At 40.1% G+C, this 27,369-nt stretch overlaps 1 protein-coding gene across 2 annotated transcripts; it reads right to left on the reverse strand.

Annotated features, from left to right (window-relative positions):
- Positions 1–26,805, reverse strand: pnpla7a (patatin-like phospholipase domain containing 7a). 2 transcript variants are annotated; one of them, XM_041959787.1, is made up of 37 exons: positions 26,705–26,805; positions 26,359–26,399; positions 26,208–26,259; positions 26,009–26,083; positions 25,154–25,241; positions 24,911–24,993; positions 24,391–24,491; positions 24,112–24,252; positions 23,869–24,028; positions 23,141–23,221; positions 22,312–22,440; positions 22,089–22,169; positions 20,639–20,768; positions 20,470–20,541; positions 19,219–19,295; positions 18,919–19,074; positions 18,602–18,679; positions 17,632–17,837; positions 16,594–16,725; positions 16,313–16,436; positions 15,009–15,122; positions 14,621–14,687; positions 14,368–14,517; positions 13,485–13,548; positions 13,056–13,224; positions 11,053–11,235; positions 10,711–10,829; positions 10,403–10,559; positions 9,203–9,319; positions 8,975–9,044; positions 8,585–8,701; positions 8,279–8,427; positions 7,988–8,140; positions 7,612–7,731; positions 5,209–5,293; positions 4,496–4,611; positions 1–3,551 (listed from the first exon to the last, which is right to left on the reverse strand). In XM_041959787.1, coding segments are annotated over exons 2-37 (4,032 nt in total). In that variant the 5' UTR covers positions 26,361–26,399; positions 26,705–26,805; the 3' UTR covers positions 1–3,437. The 2 variants fall into 2 exon arrangements, with proteins under 2 accessions (XP_041815721.1, XP_041815722.1); XM_041959788.1 differs by lacking the exon at positions 20,470–20,541.
- Between the last annotated feature and the right edge of the window lie 564 nt (positions 26,806–27,369).

Genomic DNA, 27,369 nt, shown 5'->3' on the forward strand with positions numbered 1-27,369 from the left:
AAAGCTATGGCAAGTTGAAAAATGGAGGGCACACATAATACACAACAAACAGTGGTTTATTAGTAACAATTGATTATCAAAAACAATATTTCTCAAATAACAAATATAGATAAGTAACTAATGTCATACAGTACAGGCTTACTGGTAAACTTCACCGTTCTACTTTAATCATCAGAATGCAGCCAAATGAGGGCACGAGTGGTTGTTTTTTCATATGAGTCGTCTGAGGCTTTGTTGCATTAACTTTATGGCAAAGTTCCACACATTACATAAGCATTTCATCCATTACCATGTCCCATTTAATAAAGTAGAAACATTCATTCTGCCAGACAACATCAATTTATTGTGCTCGATGTCTGGAAACCACCCAAAAGTACAAAAAAAAAAAAAACTGTGCAAACACCATTAGCTCATTGGTAAACAGCAAATGCTTTCACATCTCTGCCTAGCTCACACATACTGTGTCCAGACTCCATTTAACACCATATGGGATCCGCATAGTGTTCACCAGGTTTCTCCTCCTGTCTACATATGTAAGGCTGCAGGCACTGTAGCACCAGTACTAGCTAAAATCACGGCTTCATACAGGGAAGCTCATGGGGTGCTATATCAAGTGGGAAGAAAATTAAATCTAAAACATTGCATTGATATTCTAATGATCAGAGCCTGACTGACAAACTTGGACGGCTGATATTAGCTTATTGCAGGTAGATGGGTATTTTAACGTCAGCCACTAGGAAACAACTGTACATTTAAACTGAAACAAGTCCCACTCAGGATATATATCTTGGTCACCGTTCTTTAAAAAAACAAATCTAAGGGATCCTCATCAAAAACATCTGTTATGCAGTCTTGTTAGGGCTCTGGTAATGCTGCATTTAAGGCTGAAACAATCACCAGTTAACAGAAAACTAATTAACTACTCTGATAATTGGTTAAGCCCTTCATCAAGCAAAAATGCCAAACATTTGATGGTTTGTTGCTTTTTCAGGGATGACTTTCTGTTAAACTGAATATCTTTGGGTTTTGGACTGTTTGTCAGACAGACAGTAGACTTTAATGTCATCTTGGAAATGTTTACATTCATTTTTCACACTATATAGGCCAAAGGATTAATCTGTAAAAAAATCTTGCAAAAAATAATCATAACACCAATCAATAATAAAAATAATCGTTAGCTGTGATTGAGATTAAGTTAATGCTATAAAAATGGTATAGTGTCCAACAGAAAGGCAGGTTGAACAAGTCAATATAACGATTTGTTAGTTTAATCGTGCATTGCATTGCATGTCTGGAATGATTGTCCAGCTGTTCTGACCTCTGTATAAAATCATCTAAGGCTCTGGTTGTATAGATTCTTGTCTTAAATATGAGAATATATAATTAACTTTTTTTTTTCTTTTCCATGATTATGTATGCACAGTATGCAACAAAATCTGATCAACTTCATGGCAGGCTACAAAATCACGTCTTGATGGGCCAAATAACTTGTTACAACACGTTCCTGTGAAGAACTGCCCCGCTGCTGCAAATAGCTCCTTTGCATAAACTGTACAGAGATGAGTGGAGCTTCCCAGTTCATCCAACAGATCCACACTGTCTGCTGCTCAGTCTGCGTCTGATAGGTTCAAGCCAGAAAAAAGATGGGGGGGAGGCTGTCTCGCCAGCTGAGAGGGAAACTAGTGCTTTGAAGTGGATCGCAATCATTACTTTCCTCCATGTGGCTGGCACACTGGGTACCACAAAGCTGTGCTGACAGCCACGGCCACAGCGTCTGCTGCTTGTTATGCTCTCATTCTGGTTTCAGATTAGTCTTGTGTTGATGAGGATCATTACATAGACTGAGTGTACAAAACATTCAAGGATAGGGTCCATCTTAATCCAACACTACACGTGCATGCCCACATGTGACTTAAGAGTTATTGGTTGTGTTGTAATTAGCACAGCAGCAAAACACCCAGGGTCCACTTTATTAAGTATATCAGTACAATCTAATAGATCTGTCCTGCCATAAAGTCATGTTTCTGATGCCTATAATCTGTTATTTCTGTTGAGGCGGTGACAGAGGTGTTTACTAAATGATGTGTTTCAGCACGGAGGTCAGAGTTGGTGATAGTGTTGTGCTGGACTCCACTGTATTCTATAATAATGATTCATGTATGTGAATGGGGAGGACAAAAAATTAGAAACACTTGTCAATATAATGAAATCAAGCAAAACACCATCTTTAGCTATGACCTCAGTAATAAATGTATTACTGAATTTACACATTATGAGCTTTGTAAAGGCTGCTGTTATGGCAGGGTTATTGTACTGGACATGATAGATTGTACACCATAAAGTGGCCACCGAGCACATCTGTCTTGCCTCTACTGGTATCCAGTCATGCACATAGTTTTAAATTTATTTGCCCAAGTTTCAGAAAATCTGTGTCTGAGATTTCTGCTGCTCTAAATACAAGTAGGTAAATTAAACTTTGTGCTCACACCATTTGAAAAACTATATTTAAAAAAATCAACATATTTCTCATCAGAGACCATGTCGCACATACTCAGAACAACACAGACACACACACTTCACTGTCAACAGTGTGTTCTGTAGATTATTCAGAGCAGTGCTAAACAATATTTTTGGCTTGTGACCCCTTAAAATAAACTGTGTCCTTGTGACCCCTCATCAGAGGCTATGGCCTCACTGTGTAGAGGGGCTGTGAGCAGGTTGACCAAAGAGTGATTTTACCTTCTTTGATTCGACTTTGAAGGATTTTTTAGTGGCTAGAAGAGGTGCAAATAGCCAAATTTGAAAAGGGCAGAACTTGTGAAAAGTCAGAAAAATAAACATAAGAAATCTCAGAGATGGATACGTCAAAACCGGGGAAATCATATCCAAACTATCTGCATGTTTAGATAACAGAAGTGTAAAAAAGTAGTTTTGTAAATTAGGTGAGCCGACTCTTTAACAATTTAAAATCTATTTAAAATGCTTCTTCTGAGTGTAATCAACCAAGATTTAGAGTTTTCACCTGGGTTTATGTAAAAGATATTTCATGGAAATAGTATCTCCTCACGTCTCCCTCCTTCTATCCTCCACTGGACTGGTGTGATTCATGTAAAGCTACAGAAAATAATCCTGACTATCTCAATATGAGAAATGATTAGACTTACAGCTGCTCTTGTATAATAGGAACATACAGGATTTGCAGCTGGCTAAATGTGATACTAGCAGCCTGTATTCAGTTTTGTTTTTTTAAAGGGATTTTTTACTAAGGAGGCCAGGTTACAGGTGGCAAAATGGTTATCACTGTCATGGTAACAGTCCCAGGAGCAGGGGACAGGTTTTGACTCATGTGGGACGGACTGGAGGGTAAAGACAGGCAGGTTAAAGTAGTGATGACCTGTTCGGGGCAGAATTCATTAGACCTGTCTTCATTTAATGGTCTATTTGGAAAGGACATCCTGGTTTGACGGCCCATCCAGAGAACTGTGGGACTGAGGGTAGCTGCTGGTGAGTGAGGTAATGTGACGTGTACGTCTGCCTTCCAGCTCCTCATCCTGAGAATCAGAAGTACGGTTATTTATCAGTGAAGAGGCAAGGGGTTCAAATAACATTTCATCAGAATAATACTCTATGCACCTAAACAAGTTCTAAAGAAAAAGTGGTTTGAAATACATAATAGACTCCTTAAGGAAACAACATGGCTACTGTGATAGAAACACAGAGCGATGCACTCTGTGTTTTTTAAAGCCCCAGTTTAAAACATACTAACACAGCTTTAATTTGAGTCAGGCTGAGAGACGCTCTTTACTAGTGTCACTTGACCTTTGTGCCTCTTTTGACGACTGATCATGATATTACCCGATCATCCACAAGACTTCGTTTTTAGTCTTTGCAGCCAAATGCCCTTCTCCTTGGCAAAGTTTTGTTATGTAGGTTTTCTGCTTTTATATTCCCAGAGGTTATACTTTGTTAGACAATGCAGTTGTACTTACCAGTGGAACCAAGTGATTTCAGCAGATCTGAATTTTTTATGGCCAGGAAAATGCTATCATTTTGTCTTTTTTGTGTAATTTGGACGACATTATTCAAATCTTAATCCAGCCTTGGACGAACTGCAGAAAATCCCCTTGTTTTCTATTCAAAGTCATAGCCCCACAACTTTCTCAGGCCCTGACTCTGTACTAGAACTAAAACATATCATTTTAGTTTAATTAGGTCGCCCTGCAGTGTCGTCCAATTAATTTTAGAATATATTTTATGGGATTATTGATCACTGTTAAACCATGAATTGGCCTGGCTCCGGGATGAACTTGAGCCTCTTTTTGTAAAATGGCCAATAAGACTTTCCCAAAGACTAGATTTAAGAAAAAGCTACTGTGTCCAAAAATAGTGAAAACAAAAAGAATAAAATTCATTAATGTGCTGCAGAGTTTTACAGTTTCAGATGCTTAACAGAAGACATGCCAGAGTGTCCACCCTTAAAACCAGTGGTTCGCACCGTGTCACCAGTCTCCTCCCCTTCAGTGTGCTCTCCATAGCGATTGTATAGCTCCATGTCAGACAGAGCGCTCTCCAGTGCCTCCTCTTCATAGTCAGTGTGGTAGTCTGACTCCTCTGATGGAGGGAGGGAGCAGAGGACAGGAAGGAAAGAAGCACATTGTGGGTGAATAAGGTGGAATCCGTGGTGAGTAGAAGAGATGACAAATGAAAGTGGGTGTGCAGGTGAATGAGTCAGAAACACAAACATGTGCAACATTGTGAGAAGCGAAACAGGGCAGCTGGATGAGTGATGGATGACAAATAGGTTATAAATAGACAGAGGAAGAATGAGAAAGATGGAGAAATGTGACAAAAACAGTGGTTGCAGTACAAGGTTGAACTTAAACATGGTTTTGGAATATAACTGAAATATGTAAATTGTTCTATTTGCTTGCATATATTAAATTTGCACAGGTCCTGCTTTCCATCAGCATGTTCCAAGCTGAGCTGCATGTTATGTTTTGTCTAACACATAACTACTAAAATATATTCTTCAATCCATTTCCTCCTGTATGTGAAACAGATTCATTTGCTAATAGAGTATGACAAGAAAAAGAAAACGTGTCCAAAAACAAAGAAGGATCGCAGGAAAGACAAACACGTAGGAGAGACAGGAACAGCAGGCCTTCTGCCAGACACTGTGTGCACATGCGAGAATGTCGGTAGTTTTACCGTCCACGAGAGCAGGTTTGACGGGCTCGATGCGGGACACAATTTCTGCCAGGTCAGTGAAGGAAGCATTGGGACATGTCACCACCTGAAAGACACACCCATGGTTCCATCACTTTTGGGGACATTATATTGACTTACATTCATTTCTTGGAGACTTACCCTAACCATAACCACTATTTTCCTAACTCTAACCCTTATCCTAAAATATAATGATTTACAGTCCATTATGGGGACTTGTCACCATTAGGAGGGCGAGTCCTCACAATGTCCCTGCGATATCAGTAACACACGTCCACGCACACACTGAAATGTTCGAAATAGACTGCAGCTGAGTAGAGACATTTTAATTAATCTGCAGAAGCTAACCAGTTGTGTTCAAGCGACGCCAGCTGCCAGCACCTTGTCTATTAGAATATAGAATGTATTCCTCCTGAAAAAAACACTGGTGAAAACATCAGTAGCAGCCGGAAGTTTTACTGAGGAGAAGGGAGCTGATCTTTTTTGTGTCTTTTTAAACAACATCTTTAAACTACTGTATTGTGACAAGTTCATGTAGGGGATGAAGAGACACAATCTGTCCACACAACATTTCCAGACTGATATAACACAAGATACAAAACAATGCAGGAAACCTCATAATGCAGACTTCTTCTGATGCAGATCATCATCTTATCTACTCTGAGTTGGTTTTATGTTCTTTAAGTGTGTGTAGATTCTGGTTAGGGTTATAGCCTGATATGTGGATGTTGTCTGTTTTGGTTCTTCAGTGGCACATGTGCTGATACTATGTGTCACATTTAACCAGTTAATGATAACTGAGTGGACTGTTTTTCTTGCAGTCTTAAGCTACTTATTTTTTTATCTTCGCTACTGTAATTTTCTTTATTTTTTTAAGCTTTTGCCACACAAACTGCACCTTTTGTTTAAACAAATCTCTGCAACCGGTTTGTCTTTCTCTTTGCAACACTACTGAACACACCATGTAGAATCCATCACAAGAGATGCATTATTTCCCCTGAGAATTGCACCCTACAGTAGCACCTGAAAATAGAAATGCACTCATTAACTGCCTGTGTGGGATGGCTTTTGTTTTAAAGAATGAGAATGAGATTTATGTATAAGACAGTCTTAAGCATTACAGCTTACAAACCTGTGGCTGCAGCTCCATCCTTCTCTACACAATTGTTCAGATTCATGTGTTAGTTTGTTGCTTTGGGGCTATTGTAACAGCTCCTTTCAGTAGCAACCTATTGCTATTTTTCCCCTTCATCCACCACATGTTTTTGGTCAGACTCGGGGTAAATATCTCATCTGTCTTCATCATTCTTTCTCCTCCCTTGTTTAGTAGGCCCTTTGTCTTTCTTTGACATTGCTGGGGGACAAATCTGGTGTTCGCTATCTCTTTCTCTGTACTTAAAGTGCAGACTCATGTATAGTTTAGATGTTATTACTTTAACAGCAATGTAGCCCACGGGCTACAACATGAGGCCATTGACGAGGAAATGTGGCTGACAGTGAGGACATATTGTAAAAACGTGACGAAAGAAAATGTAATCTATATAGTAGACCCATATGGTCGATTAGAAACACATGGACTGCAAATGAGAGGACAGATACTGGCCAAACTCCAGAAGATGTGAAATTTGTTGTTTATGGATAACAAATTTGTAGTGGATTTACACTTGCTATTGGGTTGATTATGAGTATACAGTTTCTTCATGTTCATTGTAATAATGGAGGCAAGGCTTTTTATGATGTGTGAAATTTAATATAGGACTACTGATGGATAGTATATTGAGAGTCCTATGGATTCCAACTCATTTTAAGTGAGGATGTAACATTTGTTGCATAGAAACGTGTTTCAATTCAATACTAGATTTATCAGTATGGATTTCAATGTTCAGAGTTATTTTTACTCCCAAAGGATTTTATGTTGTTTTAATGACAGGTGTGAGGAAGAAGGAGAGCGCAGACCTTCTTCGATGATATAGAAATCTGCTAAATTTACCGTCAGTATTTTTGCTTGTTCTTGTGAAACATCAAGTTCAAACATTTTTCTTTAATATCTCTGCTGGACCTTATGACAGATATTTCATATCTGGATGTGAGTAAGTGTATTATTTGCATGATATGTGTTTATTTGCATTTCCAAAGCCGCACCTTGGTACTACAACTACATGTGTTAGCGACCCCAGAGGAATTTCCGATGCGAGCTACTTCACTGTAGACCGCAATTTTTTACCTAAGAGGACTGACCAACAGAGGAGCATCAGTGTCGTGATGAGAACCTATTGGAGAATTAGGCCCAGACTGTTGTTGCTCTGCGCTGAACTCTCCTTAATGGCTTTCTTGTCTACATTTTCTACAGCATTCCCGTATATTTTTCCCTCCCTCCATACTTACGTTGTTCTTGCTTTGGGTGTTGTGGAACTCCTCCTGGTGTCTGTCTTTTAACATTTTCTCCACCACTCCACTACGACCCCACACATCAAACACAGTCTTTCCGTGTTGGTAGCCAACCTCCTGCATTACACAACCACACAAGCACTCATATATCAGTATCAATAATATTTTCTCTACCGATGGGCAAAATCATTAAAAGATACTTCAGAAAATGGAAAATATGAATTCAGTAAGAATACTTTGTGGGAATTTGTCTGATATTTGTTACTTAAAGGAACATTTTTATAATAACTTATGAATGAGTTAAACAAAGAGTTTAGAAACAGCAGAGAAGAAAACCAGAATCACAGGCCAGCACCGCCGTTGTCAAACTTACAGCAATCTCATCAAACTTGCCAAACTCCAGAGTCCGGTATCTGTCGATTGGAGGTCTGATGTACTCGCAGTAGTCGCTGTTCTTCACAGACTCTAGCTGCCTAACACAGCACACATAGGCCAGCCGGGTCTGAATCTCTGCCATGTTCAACACCTGAGACCACAAGCGTAGAAATGAACAGATGCATCACTGAAAAACACCCACAAAAACATCCTCATTGTTATTCATAGGAATAATTTAACTTTACCCATCCTTGGCTGTTGTGTCTTTTATTTATAATCAATCCATTACCTTTACTTTTTCTGCTAGGGGGTTGAGGCGTTTCCATAGCAGCCACCAGCCTGAGAGCGAGTCGCCATAATTAGTGAGGTTGGTTTCATCTCGGCTGCCCACGTCAATAGCTATCACCACCTTGGCCCCCATGGAGCGCGCCACATCAGCTGGGAGAAGAGGAGGAGGAAACAGAGACAAAGGTGGGGCAGGAAGCAAAGAGCTTTGTAAGATCATACAGAGATGTTAAACAGTAAAAATAACATGATCAAGGCACAGAGAGAAATAATACCATAGTATTCAGACTAAAGACTCAGTGTGGCAAACCTGGCAGGTTGTTGATGTAGCCCCCGTCCATCAGTAGGTGTCCATCTTTGGGGTCACAGAGAGGAGGCAGATACCCAGACAGAGACATGCTGGCACGAACATACCGCCACAGAGAACCTCAAACGGGAAACTCTTTTTAAGTTTTATGCCTGTTAAGCACGATGTATTTAATTGCAAGCAACCAACCTGAACGGACATAAAATTAAACTCATCAATGAGACTAATGAAAGGGTCAGACTACCAGTGAGGAGAGCGGTGGCAGAAGCAGATGAACAGAACTATCCACATGGCTAACTACCGCTAAAAGTAAGGAAACTTTCATTTGGGTGAATTGCGCTTTAAGCAAACAAGAACAAAGGATGGTTTTAAATAAAAAATAAAAAATCCTACCATCAGTGTGTACTCTCATGGCAGAGGCAGTGATGTCAGTTGTGATATTGAAATACGGGATCCAAAGGTCCTGCATACACAAAAGGTTCCATTGAAACAGGAAAACATAATAGGCTCACATTTGCTTATCAAGCACCACCAACAGATATTTCTGGATTTGTATCTGCTAAATCTAATTGATTGCCATGTAGGCGATCTCTTCTTTGGAAGTTCAGTAACCTCACTCACCTCAATCTGTTTACTCTTGAAGACATTGCTAATGCTGGAGTTGAAGGCAGCGCCAGAGAACATGGAGGTGACTGGGTACGTCAAATCCAAAACCTTCTTAAACACTGAAGTCATTTCCTGCAAGGGAAGCCAGAGAAAAGAAAGGTCAAACAATATTGGAGTTATGTAGAGGAAAATAAGACATTTTCTTCACTACAAAGCAGAATTAATCCCTAAAATTAAAGTTTCATCTTGTTTTTCCTTTTCTCTCCATCCTGCACACATACTTTGCTTTGTAATTTGAAAAATTCACTCATAAAAAAAGCATTAACATTTCAACAGAGCAGACTCTCCTGTTTTGACTTTCCTCCTCTGACTTTGCTCAGGACAAACGTTTTATTACAACAGTGGTTCTTTTAATTTGATACGAAGGAGCAGCAACCCAGCCAGCTGTTTCTAGATAGAAGGCTCAGAACCAAGGACAGAGCCAGAGGAGGAGGGGCTGGACACACTTTGGGAAGACGAATCATAACACATGCTCAGTCTGCCAACCTGGACACTGAGCAGGTGTCTCAAATTAGCCATCATGGTGGACATTATTAAAGACATTAAGATGACTTTCATATCACAACTAAAATAGGTTAGTTTCATGAGCTTAATTCAGGACTGTATGTGCAAAACCAAACCAACACTTTTCATGGCTAACCAGCACAGCATGGTTAATTATATCAACAGTAGAATAGAGGTCTAAACTGCATTGAAATTTCAAAAAGTGGAGTTAGAGTCACCTTCACAAGGACAGACTGACAAGTGGAAAATTGAAACTGCTCGAAAATATTTCTCACTGTTGGAAGTGGAGGAGGAGCTGCTGAACAGGAAGCTTCTCTTCCACAAAGAGGTATGATTAGAAATACACTATCCAGGGCCAGAGATGCAGTACATCCCTGGTTCAAATGTGCCTGGAGAGCTTTGTTTTTCATCCCCCATCTTTCTACATTCATTTCCTGTCTCCTCTATAGTGCCTTCTGACTAATGAAGGAAAAAATACTTTCAAAAAATTCTTAACTGAGTTTTGACAGTGTGGAAAAGGGACATGAATTTGCCTTTTGATGGTAGGTGGGATAACATTTGAAATATTCAGTATGAAGCTCACCAAAATATTATTGGCTCTTATATTTGGCTTTATTTCAATACAAGTGCCACTGTTGTTTTGACTCTCACCATTGCCCATTCCTTGGCCCTCATCCTCATACGACTGTAGCTACGGTCCTCAGCATATAGTGCCCCCATCAGGGAACCAATAGAGGTGCCACCAATGAGGTCCACAGGAATGCCAGCCTCACAGACAGCCCGCATTATCCCTACCTGAGAACAGCCCCTGAACAGGAGGGTGGAGAAATAAACATGGAAAGAAATGTAAAATAAATACATAAATAGTTATGTCTAAGTTCATGTCGTAGATTTCCAAAAACAGTGACATGAACTTTTAGAATAACTGGTTGGGAAGACAGATGCTGGGGTTGCTTTACCTGGCACCTCCTCCTCCCAGAATAAGGCCAATAGCATTCCCTGTGAGGACTCGAGCCAGGCGGGAGAAGTCTGAGTGGCGGTCTGCTGGCTTCTCAAATACACGCTGGTACAGTTCCAACTGGGGAGGAAAAAAGAAAGGGGGGAGATGACTGTAATAAAAAAAAGAGAATGAATTAGGTGAGAGGATGAGACTTGAATTGATCAGAAACTGAAGGTTATGAGAAAATATTAAATGAGAGGCTAAGAGGGGAATAGCCAGAAAGGGGACAAAGGGAAGTGCTTTGATCTGCAGATGAGAAATTAGATTAAAATGACACTCCGGTCATGTTTTTCATTCCTACCAGTTTGGGCAGGCTCCTCTTAGAGAAGACCCTTCGGGGACAAGAGAGGTGGAGGTGTCTGGAGATCCAGCTTCGCATGTTGAGCCAGTCCACAGTTCCTTTGGGTGGTGGGCCATCTTCTCTGTGCAACAGCACCAGCTGCTTCTGGGCACGCACTGCACTTCCTTCCAACATACGCTCCAGCTAGAGGGAAGGCATCAAGCACAAATGTTTTTGAACATTTTATATTCCTCTCTTTCTTCAGAGTGGAGTTTGCACAGAATGTTGAGTGCTAGCTCAGAAAAATACTGCAAACTTGTGACTACACTTGGTTTAAGAGAACACAATATCGGCACATGAAGTATGTGATTGCAATTTTGTTTTCAGGGACAAATCAAGGATCAATTTCAGAAGGACTCTTATTTCGAAATTTGCCATTATACATGAAGAGCTACACTGTGGTTAGCTAGATTTCAGAATTTTGGGTAGCAGGGAAGGTTATTCCAGAAACATTTTTTTAAATTACATTTTCATTTATTTTCACATTTTTTAAAGTGCACTTTCCCAGCTGAGGCAGTTTCATTATTCAGATGTTCCAGAATTAGCCGTCTTAAAAAGAAAAGGGGTAAACAGTCGAAGAGGAAGGTCAGAGCTGCTATCCAGCCAATAGGCCTTTTGTTAAAAGTTGAGTGCATGTGCAAGGTGAGAGGGTGTCTGTGTATGCCCTGAAAGATAAAAATCAACCCAGAGCTATGACTCATTCTCAGCCTGAGCAAATATTGATCCATTTCTCCCACCATTTCCTGTTAAACTGGGATACATACCTTTCTTTTCTCGGTGCCCATTTTCCCCTTTGAAGGCAATTACATTCCTTCATCAGCAGGTTGAACACTTTCTTTCTCTCCCTCGTCCGTTCTTTCACAACATCCATCCACCCTTTGCTCATTTCTCCTGTATGCCCAAGGGTCAAATACAAACCTTTCACCGCCCGTGTGACCATTAAGTCAGTTAAACCCCTGGGTGTCTCCATGACTCAAGAGCAAAATGATCAGCATCAAATCAAACTCTACCTTTGCCTAGTGACACACTTGCAGTCTGAACAAGAGCTCGATTAATAGTTATTGGTGTGATGATTTCTCAGGAGAGAAAAATTCTAACAGTTCAATCCTAGCTGGTCAGCAGTAACACAGACCATTAACCCATGAATGTAGTTATTCACCTCTAGCTTTACAACAGGGTCAGATTTTCAGTTCCATATAGCTAAACCCATCTGCTGCAGTGGAGAGTGGTCAGTGAAGATAGAACATTTCTAAGTCGTTAAAGTCTAGTGTTGCTTTATAATTTTCTTATAGTCAACAACTCTCATGAAAGGACCAAAGCCAAAAATGAATTAATCCTACTAACAATCTGTGTATCCAGGCTTCATGTTGTTTATTCTTCTGTGGTATTAAAACGATTAAAAACTCTTTAATGAGGCACACTGTTGTTCAGGGTGACATGTTCCTTCATTACAATGAACATGGGGACTGTAGTTCATTTTGAGTCAAGCCCACATACACCATCCTGCTGCAGTTAATACCCACTGCCTCACTAAACCTCGCAATGAAAATAGTCCCAAACAAATACAATTATTACATCTGTTTGAGTAAGAGAATTTACCAACATGATAATCATAATATGTAAATGTTGTGTTCCCAACTTGTTTTTGCTGCCAAAAAAATCTGATTTGCAGTTAAAGTAATTTATCACACAAAAATGCCAATTGTATTGATTTCCTCTGTTTTATACATTTGTAAACTGAGTAAAAATTAATGTTAGCGTTTTGCACTGTTTGGCCACAACAAGCAGGATGAAGAGGTCACCCTGAACTTAAGAAGCTTGTGATGAGCCTTTTTCACTATTTTACTCACATTTCATAGACCTAACAAATTATCATTTAAGTAGCCCTAAACCCATCAGACATCAACTGGATTCCTAGCCCTTGCTTTTTTGCCACTGATTCAAACCCCCTCCTAACACCTCACCTCCCCTACGGCAGGGTCCTGCTCTCCAAGTCCCACGATAATGATGCAGTCTGCTTGCCGAATGCACCGCTGTGTCCACGGGGTCAGTGTGTAGTCCGTCTGGTAAAGAACTATGCGATGGATGTCTTCCTGTTGGCCCAACCAGCTGGACAGACGGTACTCGTGGACACTGCAGAGGAAAGTAGTCCATTAATGACAGGCGGCATTGCTAGCTGGCAGCACAGAGTAGATCCATTTTTCCTGTTGTGCCAAGAAACCATACTTGAACTGAATTTAATGAGTGAGTCAGAATGACGGAGAGCCCAAAGAAAAAATTAAATAGACCAACCAGTAGTGTGACAGACCATCATTTCTCTGATTAACTTGGAGGTGCTGAAGAGAGCCTAAATGTGACATTCCAGCAAATTGTCAGGCTGCCACAAAACATACCTGTCTAGTGCTGCAGCTCCAAGTCGCTGCTTTATAATATCACTGGTCAGCAGAAGAGTGGGACCTGTATGTGAAACGATACCACAGTTGCAGTCAATATGTCTGGCTGAAGAACTCTCAGCGTAGCTTCCTTGATTGTTCTAGAAGAGCTGTTCAATCGCATCAGATCTTTTTAAAGCAACATTATGCAAGAATTGGTATTTTTTTTCCCCCCAATTTGGCACCCCTACAATTTCCCAGTGCAGCTCTCTTATACACCACTGTCATAAACACTTGCAGCTCTACAAGTGCATTTGTTATAATTGTACTACTTACAATCAACAACAGCACAAGACATAACACACGTTTTGAACGTTATGTAATGTTTTAGTCACCAGTGAATTTAGCTCACCTGGCCGTCTCGCGAAAAATAAAACACTGCAGTCTCAAGTGAACGGACTGGAGTTTCCAAATCATTTATTCGCCCACAGCCCATAATTAACAGTTCATATCAAGTAGAATTCACTGAAAAGAATGTCCACAAAAAAAAAAAAAAAATCTGTGTTGCGTTTCATCCCATGCCTGCCATGCCCCCTTACCCAGCTCTGGAGTCGCCTAGCTGTACGGCTAACTGGGCTAACTAGCTAACAGCAGATTCAATAGTTGCATATTGTTGCTTTAATTCAAACATGAACCACTTTGTTGAGAATTAGAAAGCACTTTTGATTAATATGTGAAAACACACACACGTTATGGCTGTTCCCCTCTCACTGTCAGTCCCTCCAGCCTTAAATGCTCTTGTTGTAGGAATTTTTGCAGACAGACCGTGTCTAAGGCCGTAGCAGCAGTCTGGCCAGATGTTTACAATGACCATCCAGGACCTGAGCTCTTCTGTTTTTCTTACCTATTGCGAGGAGCGCATGCTGGAGCTCCAGGGTGAAGGCAGTAAGAGGTACCTCCTCTGATACAGGCAAGACTGTCACAGTGGAGAGGTTGGAGGCTTGGTTCCCTGCGTCCCATTTACTGCCAGGGGTGTGGAGGGCCAAACTGCGAGCTGGGGACATGCGTACATATTAGCGACCCACCCCTTCAACAATAAGTTGAGACAAATACCAACAGCAGTGGGACAAAGCTAAGTGCCAGGGAGATGCACACACCTGTCAGAGGACCATTCACCTGCTGGAGGATCTTCTGTCCAAGTAGGTGAATCAACCTGGTGACAACCTGAGAGGCACAAACATTTCAGAAGTAACCCTGAGTTACTCATCAAACAGACACCATGCACATAACGTTTCCTTTAAAATGTCAGTAAATTGATTTTACATTCAAAATGTTAAATAATAGAAAAAAGGGACCATTCCCCCACATTATTGTCCAGCTGATGATCAATTATTCATATGCTAATTTTCAGGGGCTAGGATCAATCAACTTCAATTTTGAAGCTGACCTTTTGGAACTCACGACACGCATATGCTCTATCCACAACAAATGAATTGTGTTTTCACATCAGCTGAAATTGAATTTCACAATTAAGGTTCACCCTACCTGTGGGAACTTCCTCTTGATGGAGCTGAGAGCTCCTTCTGGTAACTTGGCCAGCTCAGAGTCTCGTACAGCGTGCACTGTGGTGGCTCTATTCTGATGGGTCAGAGCCTCCACCTGCAGAGACACAAAGGTAACATCACATTGTTTACTTATCAGAAAACAAAAATGTCAATCAAAAGCCAAAAAAAAAAAAACAAAAAACCCTTTCTGAAACATTACAATACATAACCAGCTACATTTTAATTTCAAGACAGATACTTTGCATAAAAATGTAATTTCAGTTTTAAATCAGTTTAATACAAGTCCATGACTGTTGACCTTTGTATTGTTACATCCAATTAATTATATAGAATAATATGAAAGAGTTGAGTTCAAGGAAAAAGTGAAAAATAGCTATAAATATCTCTCCATCTCATCATTCATAGTTGACGTCAACACAGTCGTGCTAGATATGTCTGAATGTTAGCCATGACAGTCTTATTCACAGTCACTGCAACAATAGCTTCCCTCCTCCAGGTAACAGTAACCATAGCATCCATCATCCCAGATATTATTAGCATCGTGGCAGAGAAAAGCCACACCAACCAATGAGAAAGTGGGTGAAGTGTAACAAAGTGACCTTGCTTTACATAGTTCATTAAAATGGAAAGAATACACAATAGTATCTATGTTTGTATTGATATGTAGGATAGTTTAACAAGTGCTGAATACAACTTTCTTGTGTTTGGAGTTTTCCCATAAAAGAGCCTGAGATTAAGTGTTTTTTCATGATGTATTCTAAATAAACAAGTATATGTAAACTGTGAGGTTAAAGGTTGAATTTATGGGTTTAATTGTCTAAACGCAGTTTTTTTTGTTGTTGTTTTTTCATTTCCATACAAGCAAAAAAGTACATGAGGATAATAAAGATCAAGTGTTACCTTGATTATTTTTATTTAAATTCAATTGTACCTGGATTACAGCTAGTGCTTTGTTACTTTATTCACCTAAATATTCAGAGATGTACTTGCTTGAGTTTTTATTTACTGGCAGTGATAGTCATCTAATAGTCATGCACGCTGGCACCGTGACACTGATGTGATGATTAAGTACTGTTAATGACAAACTATTTTCCTCCTGCATATTTACGTCTGCACATTTTTAATGAATTCTGAAGAAAAACCTGTAACTGTTTATCCTGATGTACACTCATTACTATCTATGAGGATACAAGAAGTGAAAAACATCCCAACACAGTGTGCATATTCACAGTTTTTCACCGACTATCCACCATCTGTCTTCCCCCTCACCATCATGGTCCTTACCACTCCAATCAGGTCGCCGCGTCCGTACTCTCCTATCAGCTCCTTCTTACCATCCTCCTTCATGATTACAGAGCGCAGTCGACCACTCAGCACTATGAAAGTACTGTCTGATTTCTCTCCCTGCCTGAAAAATAAACAATAAACTTTATTTTACATGTGCAAACAAGCCTGGGAACCAAAAGCAAAATTAAGCATGTAGATGCCTCTATTGTTGACTTGTTAACACAAAAGCAGTAAAGTTGACCTTTTTTCCAAGACATACAAGGTTATGTATAGAATACCTGTAGACCGCCCTGCCAGCTTCCACAGCCATCCAGTCCAGAGCAAAGTCTATCTGTCGGACAAAAGATGACATCCTCCTGACGACTGTGTGAGCCACATTCAGCACGACCTTTGGCTCCACGCGCATTATCCTGAAGAATAGATAAAATCATAAGAAACAGGAGGTAAAAGACACTGACCACTCTCACTGCTCTTTGAAACATTTCTGTTAAGTGTAATCATGTTTTTGTTTTTTCATTTTTTTAAGTTTACAGTGTACACTGCCCTACAAAACCAAAAAGCAGTGACTTCATATTTGGTAAAAAAACTGAGCTGAGACCAGAATTTGACTTTTTGTCATCTCACCATTTACAGTCACTGCTGTCTTTATAAATCACAGACAGCTTTGACTGTCCCCTACTTTTTCCTAGTCCATGGAATTGAAAAATCATAATAGTTCACATAAAGACTAAAAAATCATTCTTAAATGATAATGGAGAAAAAAAACTAACTAATCCTGAACAACCTTTAAATCAAATTTATTATTAATTTATTAAACTAGCACACCTTATTACAATGGAAAAAGCTGAAGAAGAAATAGGAACACATTTTGTTTGTTTTCCCTGCAGTTCATCTAAATCAGGCATGTCAAACTCATTCCATAAAGGGCCGTGTGGCTGCAGGTTTTTGTTCCAACCAAGGAGGAGCACACCAGGCCAACCAATCTACATCAAGGGTTCACTTAGTTATCAGCTGAAGACTGAGACCAACTGATTAATTGATTCCAGCCTGGTGTGCTCCTCCTTGGTTGGAACAAAAACCTGCAGCCACACGGCCCTTTATGGAATGAGTTTGACATGCCTGATCTAAATGTTTTTAAATTTTATGCAAAGTCTTTATGTAATTAGCATAAAATTAAGGTTGTACAAATTGACTATAACACAGTTTGGCTTTCAAACTTCATTGTATCTTTAGTCGCTACCCTCTAGCCTTTGTAAGGAAGAACAGAACAGACTACATGCGACATGGGTGTGTGCAGGTGCGTCCATGTGACTGACTCATAAAAGTGGGTTTTGGAAATAGAGAGGAAGCTGCAGTCTCGCTGGGCTCGAACAGTGAATATGAGGGGCTCTCCGGTCAGGACGGCAAGTTGACCGACAAGCTCTCCGGGGTGCGTCACAAATAGACGCGTCTCCTCCTCACGATCAATCATCCGCTGGTAAACGTGGAGGAGGCCAGAAATCACAAACTGGATGCTCACCTCCTGAAGCACAAAAGGGGAGGATGAGGGCACAAATTTGACAGTCTGAAGGTGAACGCCAAGATTCAGGTGTGTTAATGGCACACAATATTCATTTCACAATAACTGATGTGTTTCACTGTTATTACAAAATCATTTTAAGAAAACTGTCTAATTGGTTAAAATATTATCAACTGTAACTCCATTTTTTTTCTGAGGGGATGGCAATGCAAGGTCAAACTGATCAAATTCATATCATTCAATCATAGCAAACAAACTCTCATGACATCAAACCCAAGAAGGTTAGGATTAGGATAAGGGAGTAGGGTGGTCATTAAAGGATTTGCTATGATTGGATTACAATAGGGGTGGGCGGTATGATGCTACATACCATGCAATGCTAGAAATGTATTTGGCAATACCATTTCCACAGCAGGAGCTATCCCTTAAGCCGTATTTACAAACTATCATTCACAGTGTATATGCACTGCTACACAGCTACACAGCAAGCAAGAGGGTGTGTTAATGACAATACACAGAGTGTAACTGCTTTGTGCTCTTTTCTGCCTGCCTACACATTGCTTTCCACTCATTCACTGACATGGACATATACATGTAGTATTTATATTAATGCAAAAATAGTCATTGTTGTCCTCCTCTTGCACGCTGTACCCAGGAGCCACTCCTCACCTCGGGTAAGACGAGTGAAAATGGGGTAACTCCTCCATTAAATTTTTAATGTCATGAAACAGAAAGGAAATTGCAACTGTTTTGTAAGCTGTTCTAACCTGGTCTCCCTGACGAGCCACCACAGAACCAGCTTTGACTTGATGAAGGGTCACTCTGCCCTCGAGCAGACTGGGGTCCTGCAACATGGGGGTGGGGGGGCAAAACAATATTCAGAATAATTGCATATTATTTATATAATCAAAAAAGATAATTAGCTCTCCTAATGCATCAGACCTTCAGACCTTCCACCCTAATCAAAATTAAATGTGTCACTGCACAATATGCATGCAAAATGTTTTGTTTTGTTTTGAAAAATGATGTAACACTTAAAATATTTATACGAGCTAATGTTCATCTTCTGTGACCAGCATCTCACCTGCAGCTGGATGATTCCCAGTAGGTCCCTCTTAGCAGCCTGGAAGATTGTGCTGCTCTTACTGAGGTGGATGGCATCAGAGTGCCCCCCGCTGTCTGTGTAGTGAAACACTTCAGAGGGTGTGTGCTGCATAGTCACGCTCTTCTTCAGACTGGACTACAAAGACAGACATAAGGGAGTGACTAATGAGGAAGAGCAGGACAAGCATGACAAGATGCAGTAGATGCTGGGGCATGGTGCTGCATATTCACAGCTCAACCTCTGATTCAATGTAAAGGTGACATGGTAGCGGAGCCTCACTTTTTGAGTGGCAGGACTGGATGGAGCCTCATCTATAGTGACTCGAGCCCGTTCACAAGCCATGTTCAGGTCATTACCTGCAAGACAAAGGAGGATTATGAGTTTAGGTATATCAGTGCTAGGCCTATGTATGTCTCCTTGCTTTCAGATCAGTGAATGTGATAAGTCTGTGCAGGAAATTAATACAGACATACACTACCAGTAAAACGTTTGAACACACCTTCTCACTCAATATTTTCTTTATTACTTTCCACATTGGAGATTCATACTGAAGACATCAAAACTAAACAGAACTAAACAAAAAAGGGTTAAACAAAACAGAATGTTTCTATTTTAGATTATTGGAAGTAGCCACCTTTTGCTTTGTGACAGCTTTGCACACTCTTGGCATTCTCTCAGTCAGCTTCATGAGGCAGTCACCTGAAATGGTTTTCAGTTAACAGGTGTGCCACACCACGTGTTAATTTGTGGAATTTCTTGCCTTCTTCATGTGTTTGAGACCATCAGTTGTGTTGTGCAGAAGTAGATAGGATTGTACACAGTTAACAGCCCTATTTGACTTCTGTTATGATTCATATTATGGCAAAAACCACTCAGCAAAGTTAAGAGAAACTACAGACAATTATTACTCTAAGACATGAAGGTCAGTCGATCTGGAAGATTTCAAGAACTTTGAATGTATCCTCAAGTGCAGTCGCAAAAACCATCCAACGCTATGATGAAACTGGCTCTCATGAGGACTGCCCCAGGAAAGGAAGACCAAGAGTTAACTCTGCTGCAGAGGATAAATTCATCAGAGTTACCAGCCTCAGAAACCGTAAATTAACAGCACCTGAGATCAGAGCCCACATAAATGCTTCACAGAGTTCAAGTAGCAGGCACATCTCAACATCAACTGTTCAGAGGAGACTGCTTGAATCAGGCCTTCATGGTGAATAGTTGCAAAGAAACCACTACTGAGAAAGTACAACAAGAAAAAGAGACTTGTTTGGGCCAAGAAACACAAGAAATGGACATTAGAACAGTGTTTCCACTGGTCTAATGTCTGTACTTAGGTCTGATGAGTCCAAATTTGATATTTTTGGTTCCACCCCATTCCATGTGTTCCTTCATAGTTTTGATGTCTTCAGTATGAATCTACAATGTAGAAAGTAATAAAAATAAAGAAAAACTATTGAGAGTGAGAAGGTGTGCTCAAACTTTTGACTGGTAGTTTATGTCATTTGGTGATCGCTCATGTCTAAGACCGACCTCCGCACTCAGTTGGCATTGAGATGGATCGCTGCTTCCTGTAGCTGTTTGAAGGGCTGTCCTTCACACCATCTGTTTATTGTAAAGTGAAATATCATCACTGGTACAGTCTGTACAGACATACCACAACACAATTTTAAAAGTGTGTTTCGAGTGATGTTTGTGTGACCTGTCTCTGTGGGGCTCTCCGTGGTCCCAGCAGAGAACTCGTCCTGGAAGTGCAAACGTCGAGTTGTCTTCCCAGAATTCCCCTCTGCCATCACGCTGTTTATATTGGACAAGGGCACCGCCTGACTCTCCTGTCAATTAGGCAACAAAATAAATGTGCTCACGGTCCACATTTCAGTGAGTCAGCACCACAGTAACATGTTGAGTAACCATGAAATAATTGACTCATTATAGATTTGAGGCACACACATTAAGATCATCACTGGCTTGTGGCCAAATTACAAATTTCTATTAGTGCACGTCAGTGGGTAGAGCACTGCAAAATACTGACCGTATAGGTCAGTTATTATCAACTGGCAGCCCACAGGCCACAAAGCTTCTCACCCGATCAGCAGAGTAGTAATGAATTCAGAAAATACACACATCTAACTTTACTCCCAGTGGTATTTATCTTTCTGGATTTTCCAAGTTTTAAGTTCCATACAATATACACGTATGTGGTATCGTAGTTGATTCTGTAAGGTTTTGGTTTGCAGTGTTGCCACGACTCGTGGCCCACGAGGTACACATCCTGCATCTGACGCATTAAATCTGAAGGGATGTAGTAACCTCACTGTCGATGGGGATTGCACCATATTTTTTTCACTGATAATGGTACGTTCTGACCAACAAATCTGTGTTGAAATCTGCAGGAGGAGAGCTAGTCAGCTGTTAGCAGCCAGTGGGCAGCGTTTGTGGTGTGTTTAAGCTAACAGTACTAATAGAGCTAATGAAGCAGCCAACACAGCTAATACAGCGAACAGCTAAACATTGAGCAGGACTGAGAGTTCCTGTTCAGGAACAACACAAGTTTACAGTAAATACATGCACTGTAGTACTTCAGCTGAGTAGTACAATGGCTTTGAGTTTGGATGTAACATTACAGACAAGACATTTTACCAAATTTATATTCACTTCAGGATGGTTAAAATTGTTCGGTGGGCAGTTTTGAGACCGTTGGGAGCCCTGTGGTGACAACTTTCTTTTTGATATTACATAGCATTTAATTTAATCTGACGACTAGATTAATCATTTAAAATGTTTTTGCCTTCAGGAATTGAAAAAGTGAAGGCCTGTCCATATATTTCCTCCCAAAGGTAGTATTTTTCATTATGATAAAGTCAGAGGCAAGACAGGGTTAAAGGTCACTGCCCTCCCTATTTTCTGTGGAGGGGCTGTAGTCATTCATTTTTACTTGGCTTCACAAAGGACCGAGCTATGATACTGTGTTTAATGTTGTGTGAAATTAGCCTGCATGTGTGAGACCGAGTGTGTACGTGCCTTTCCATGCTTGTGCTTATTTGTGTATGAATGTATAACCAGTGATGCTTAGGTATTCAATGAGGGCCTCTCTGCGTGACTGTGTGTGTACACACACAAATATGTGTGCACTAATTAATTTCCCCTCCTACCGGATTGAAGAGCTCGGTTGTTAGGCCCAGATAGTTATGTAATGCCAAGAAGGTGACTCTTTGGAGGCGCACCATAATTATCTGCAACACACACATAATCCAACACTGAGGTAAACAGAGCAGATCATATTATATATCAGATTGTAGTTATGCCCAAATTAGATCAAAATGGTGGGGTGTTCCAGACAGTGGAACACTACATACTCTATATTAACTCTGTTACCTGAATGACACGAACAAGTGTTTCTGGGTATTTCTTAAACACAGACTCAAAGGCAGATGCAGGCAAACGCAAGACGGTGGAGCGAGTTGCAGCCCGTACCAATACAGTCTTATATGGAGCTGGATAACCCTGGAAAAGGCAAAATGGTGAGAAAATAAGTGAATGAGAAAAACAGCAGGTGGGCAGTCACTAATACCTCATATACATCATTGACTTCAGTGCAGTAGCCACCTAATTAGAATTGTCCATGGGATAATGAATGGGAATAAGAGCATTTTACCACTTCATTCCATTATATGAGCTTGTACTGTGAAATGTTTGCTTTTCCACACCTAAATTTCTTGATTTCTGATTTTTCAGTGTTTTAATTGATTGGTTAATGTTAGGTACAGTCTGTCCTGAACAATCGCAATGAGAGTGTCTGGAAAAAAAAAAATCCAGAATGTCCATGAAACTTTCAGATGTAGACACATTCCTGACCATCACAAGAAACTAAGAGATGCAGCTTTAGATAAAGAAGTTTCACCTGAATGGATAAAGAAAACAGCAGTATGAGTATGACAACATAGGAAATGGATGCAAAACAGAGCATGCCACTGGACAAAATGCCTAAATTAATCACTTGACCCACAGGGATATGGGGGTAATGGATACACAAATTGAGCTGAACAGGAAGTACAGAAACAATTACTTCTTAAAGGAGGGAAGCATGAGTGGATATATGAATAATGGAGAGGAGACAGAGAGGCGAGACACAACCAGATCAAAGGGCAAAAGAGGACAAAAGCAGAGAAGTCTGGTACAGATGGAGAAGGAATAAAGAGCTCACAGTGATGATGTCCAGAATACTGAGCAGGCTGTGGACACTGTCCCCTGGGTGCACGTCCTTCACCACTGGTTCTGTACCATCCTAAAAAACAGGAAAACACAAATACAAGAAATGACACCAACAACAGACTATTCATTCAAACGTTATTGTGAAGCCACATAAAGTAAACTGTGGAACAGCATTCACAATTTGTACACCAGCAGCAGAAAGTAAACACATTTAAATACAGACAAAGATGTGGAGAGCCACAAATCTTTAACAGCAGACTGCATCTAGACAAATGTTACATTGCTGCCCTCTACTGTTCATATTTTTTCATGAGCTATGCACATGGGTTTTGGAAGGTAGAGGAGGACATTGACAGAGTCATTACATAGGAGTGAAGCGTGCATATGCTCTTGCTTCACACATCATTAATAAGAAATTTCTCAAGTGTTAATGATCCGAGGCACAGTGGCTGATGATCTGTCCCAGTTTTAGCATCATGTATACAAAAAAAAACAGTCAAGCTTTCATGTTTGTTTCAGTTTATCACTCTGCTACAAAACAAGAGCCAATTTCAAAGCTTTCCTGCTTGCTTTTTTTTTTTATTTACAATGGATCAAATAGCCGTTTCATTTTATAGGCTTAATACTATAAAATATGAAATCAAGAATCATTATTAAACAAAAACAAATGAAGATTTTTTTCCTGAAAGGATTAACTTAATCGACATGCTATCCACGTACGTTCTCCTGGATGCAGAGCTCGAGTCGTCCATCCTGGACCACATAGATGCTATCGTCATCGTCTCCTGGCCTAAACAGACCTTCACCCTCCTGGAGCTCGATAAACACCATGTGGCGACACAGCTCTAGGAACAGGGGCTTTTCAAAATGACCCAACACCCTACAACAAGTTGCAAAACATACACATTATGGAAACAAATAGGAGGAACAATGTGGAGAGGCTAAAACTGTTTATTTGTCTACCTGACATTCTTAAGCATATAGAGGACTTCAGAGGGCAGGTTTGAGCTCTGCACATCAAACTCCGTCAGGTCAGCCTCCAGAAGGGAGGGAGGCGGTTCCTTGGGCTGCAGGGTGGGAGGGTCTTTACGAATCCTCAGGATTCTGTTACCAAGCACAAACAAATCATTGAACAAATTTCTTTAACCAATCCACTTAACAACCCTCAAAACAAATGGGAAGAATTGTTTTAAAGTTCCACTTGCACATGCAGAATTGAAAAAATGTATTAATGGAGCATACTTGCGGGCTATGCTTAGAACTTTGGTTCTTTTGCGTATGCGCTGTGGTTGCTTTGATACTGAGGTAGAGGTGGGAGGAGGAATCGAGGACAGCGTCTGGACCTTAGAAAACAAAAATTCAAGATTTAAAAGTTTGCTTTTATTTACTGCAGACAGAAAAATACTTTTGTGTGCAGACACGGTGGTAGACTCAATTAATAGGTGGAGAATGATTCCTTTAAAAAGTGCCTGATTAATTGAAGACATTATCATGAGAGCCTATATTCATTACTGAGCTAAATCCATGCAAGTGATTTTTTGACTTACTGTATTAGACTGCAGAACAATAATAGTGACTTAAAATAATAATTTACTGGAGCCTTAGTGATTATATTGTCATTTGGGAATATGTACAATTGTGCATAACATCATTTTTGCCCCAAGTACAAAGCATATTTACCTAATTTATATTACTGAGATTAATCTACCTGACTGTAAATGTTTGTATATGGCTGTGAAACAGTAAGGGAAATAGAGAAAACCTTTCGCATTATCTTCCTTCCATAGAAGAGCACTTTATCTCGTTTTCTGAAGCGATAGTGAGGCACACCAGGCTGTTGTTCACCTTGTCAGGGAATTCAAAAATGAAATGCATGTAAAGCCACGTTAAGCCACATTAAGCCACATTCTGAAAAAGACTGAGGCAAAATTAAAAAAAAAAAAAAGAAATATGTATGAATGGATTGGAATAAGTATGAAGCTCAGGAAGGGGTTTGATGACTCACGAGCAAGCTTAAATCTTCTGTAAAGGAAGAGCACCACAATCCCAATCAGTGAGACTGCAACTGCAGCTCCAATCAGTACACCTGTGAGCTAGAAGACAGACAGGAGCATTGCAACAACAGTATGGTCACATGAAAAACAACTGCAGAGTAGTAGTTTCCCACAGCACAGGGCAATTTTGCTGCTGGCTTTTTGACATTATTCTTCAAAGTCCAAAGTTGTGTCTCGGTGAATACTACCACATATTAATTCTAAGAAGGTGTGTTTGTTTACACTGGAAGAGAGATTTAAGTAACAGATGTATTAAATCTGTGGTAAAGCCTGTGAAGTTTGCCCTTCCAAAGTCACTGTTTGTTAGTATAAAACAGTACGGTATTGATTTCTTGCATACATATAATATTGCATACATATAAATAACCTGAAATCTGATGTAATGACAAATGCAAATATGCCTGACAGCAGCTCAACACCAGTTAAAAGTCTTCACTTAAATGAACAGATATAAGATTTTACGAGTCTTACCCCCCGTGCTATGATAGAATAATCTGAAAAGGAATGAAGTTCAAATGTAGTTCTAGTGAACATTTGGTTTTGACAGTCATTAGTTATCAGTCATAGTGTGCTGAGCCTCCTGAACTCTGTCTGTCCTGTTAATTTCAATCATACTAATGACATGTGGAAGGACTGATAGCATTGGATTATTTTCATCAGTGAAAATCACCAAAATGGTACAAAAAGTAACCCAAACTACCCCAACCAGCCCAAATCCATCTTACTTGCCCAATTACACAGTATGCAGGACAGTGCTCTCCTTGTTTGCTGAAAGCACTGGCTGTCCATGAACATGAATATCATACCATGGTGGTTTGCATCCTCTCCTCCACAAATTGTTGCACTCGTGCTCTGATGTCATTTTTGCTGTTCACCAGCACCTAAAAACAGAAGTTAGGATAGTACAGTTTCTTAGGAACTGCTATAAACTGCACGGTACAAATAAAGTCACCCTTGCTATGCCAGTCGCTTCACGTATGTTTTAAAAGAAACAGTGACGCTTACAGCACTGGCCCATTTGCACAATTCTCCATCATCTTCTCCTTGACAGTCCATCCTGTAAGACAAGAATGCTTTATCGGTACAATATAATATATCGGTGAAAACCAGCTGGTGGAATTTGAGTAAAGTCGCAGACAGTATGTGAGGAGCTTACATTTCTTGCAGGGCTCACAAGTTGTTGAAAAAAAAGGGAAACTATGAATAGAGGAACGTGGATTTGTGATTTGTCAGCATGTTCACCCTCATCATCTGGAGTCGCGTTCAAGTAAACGACAAGCGAGAATAACTGGCTCGCAACAAAGCAATTGGTGGCTGTTGGTTTCAAGTTGCTGATTAACAGCCTCAGCGTTAGCTAACGTATAGCATGGGGTTAGCTAAAACAATACTAGCTAGCTGGCTCACTAACGTTACCCGTCATGCCAGTAATTCTAGATAACTTCACGGTCAACTTCACATCTAAGCATTTTGAAATCGCCAGTGGAAAGAAAACGTAGGCTTACTTTACGAGTCCTGAAGTGCTGCTTTAAGGCAGTAACATTGTCAAACAGACAAAGTTAGCACGTAGCTAACAAACTTTTCTGTATCCTGTCACTTGCTCAGCTCCGCCCATGTTTATATGTTCTCCAATAGAGTTTTTGATGTTTGCTGTTGCCTTGGTACCGTTCAAAGCAGTTGTCCAATCAGGAACGGAGCAGTAAAGAAAAGCATCTCCTAAAAACAAAGCTCTTCTGTTACACTGTGTTTTTACACAGCACGGCAATTTCATTTAAATTTGAATGGTGTTTGGTCAGTAGCATAGCAGCACAGCAAATGTACTGGGAGTCAATTTTGACATTTTGGGCTATTTTGCTTCCATAACATGTTTTCTTTCAGGCCACTGGAGCAAAACGTCCATAATATACATCTAGGTGTTTATTTTATATTAATGAAATTTTACAGCATTGCATATTCAAATATAAATTTTTAGAAAATGTAATAATACAACTTAGTTGTACAAAAAAGAATGGTCATAATGTAAGTATGTAATGTAATGTATATCAACTGGGGAAGTTTCATGGTGATATCTATTTTTACCCTATGCACCTGTTGTGTCTCGTTTTTTGTCTAAAGATTGACGATGGAGGACATGTCATTAAAGATTTTACACTCAAAATGATTTTTTTCT

This window comes from Chelmon rostratus, chromosome 19 (genome assembly GCF_017976325.1).
Source record: "Chelmon rostratus isolate fCheRos1 chromosome 19, fCheRos1.pri, whole genome shotgun sequence".
NCBI classification, from domain to species: Eukaryota; Metazoa; Chordata; class Actinopteri; order Chaetodontiformes; family Chaetodontidae; genus Chelmon; species Chelmon rostratus.

Excerpts from the sequence above, each read along its gene's own strand:
- pnpla7a (XM_041959787.1), bottom strand. Across the intron at positions 17,838-18,601 it reads TGGCTCGTCAGGGAGACCAG|GAGGTGAGCATCCAGTTTGT; the intron begins GTTAGAACAGCT and ends TTTGTGCTTCAG. Across the intron at positions 8,702-8,974 it reads CATGAGAGTACACACTGATG|GTTCTCTGTGGCGGTATGTT; the intron begins GTAGGATTTTTT and ends TTCCCGTTTGAG.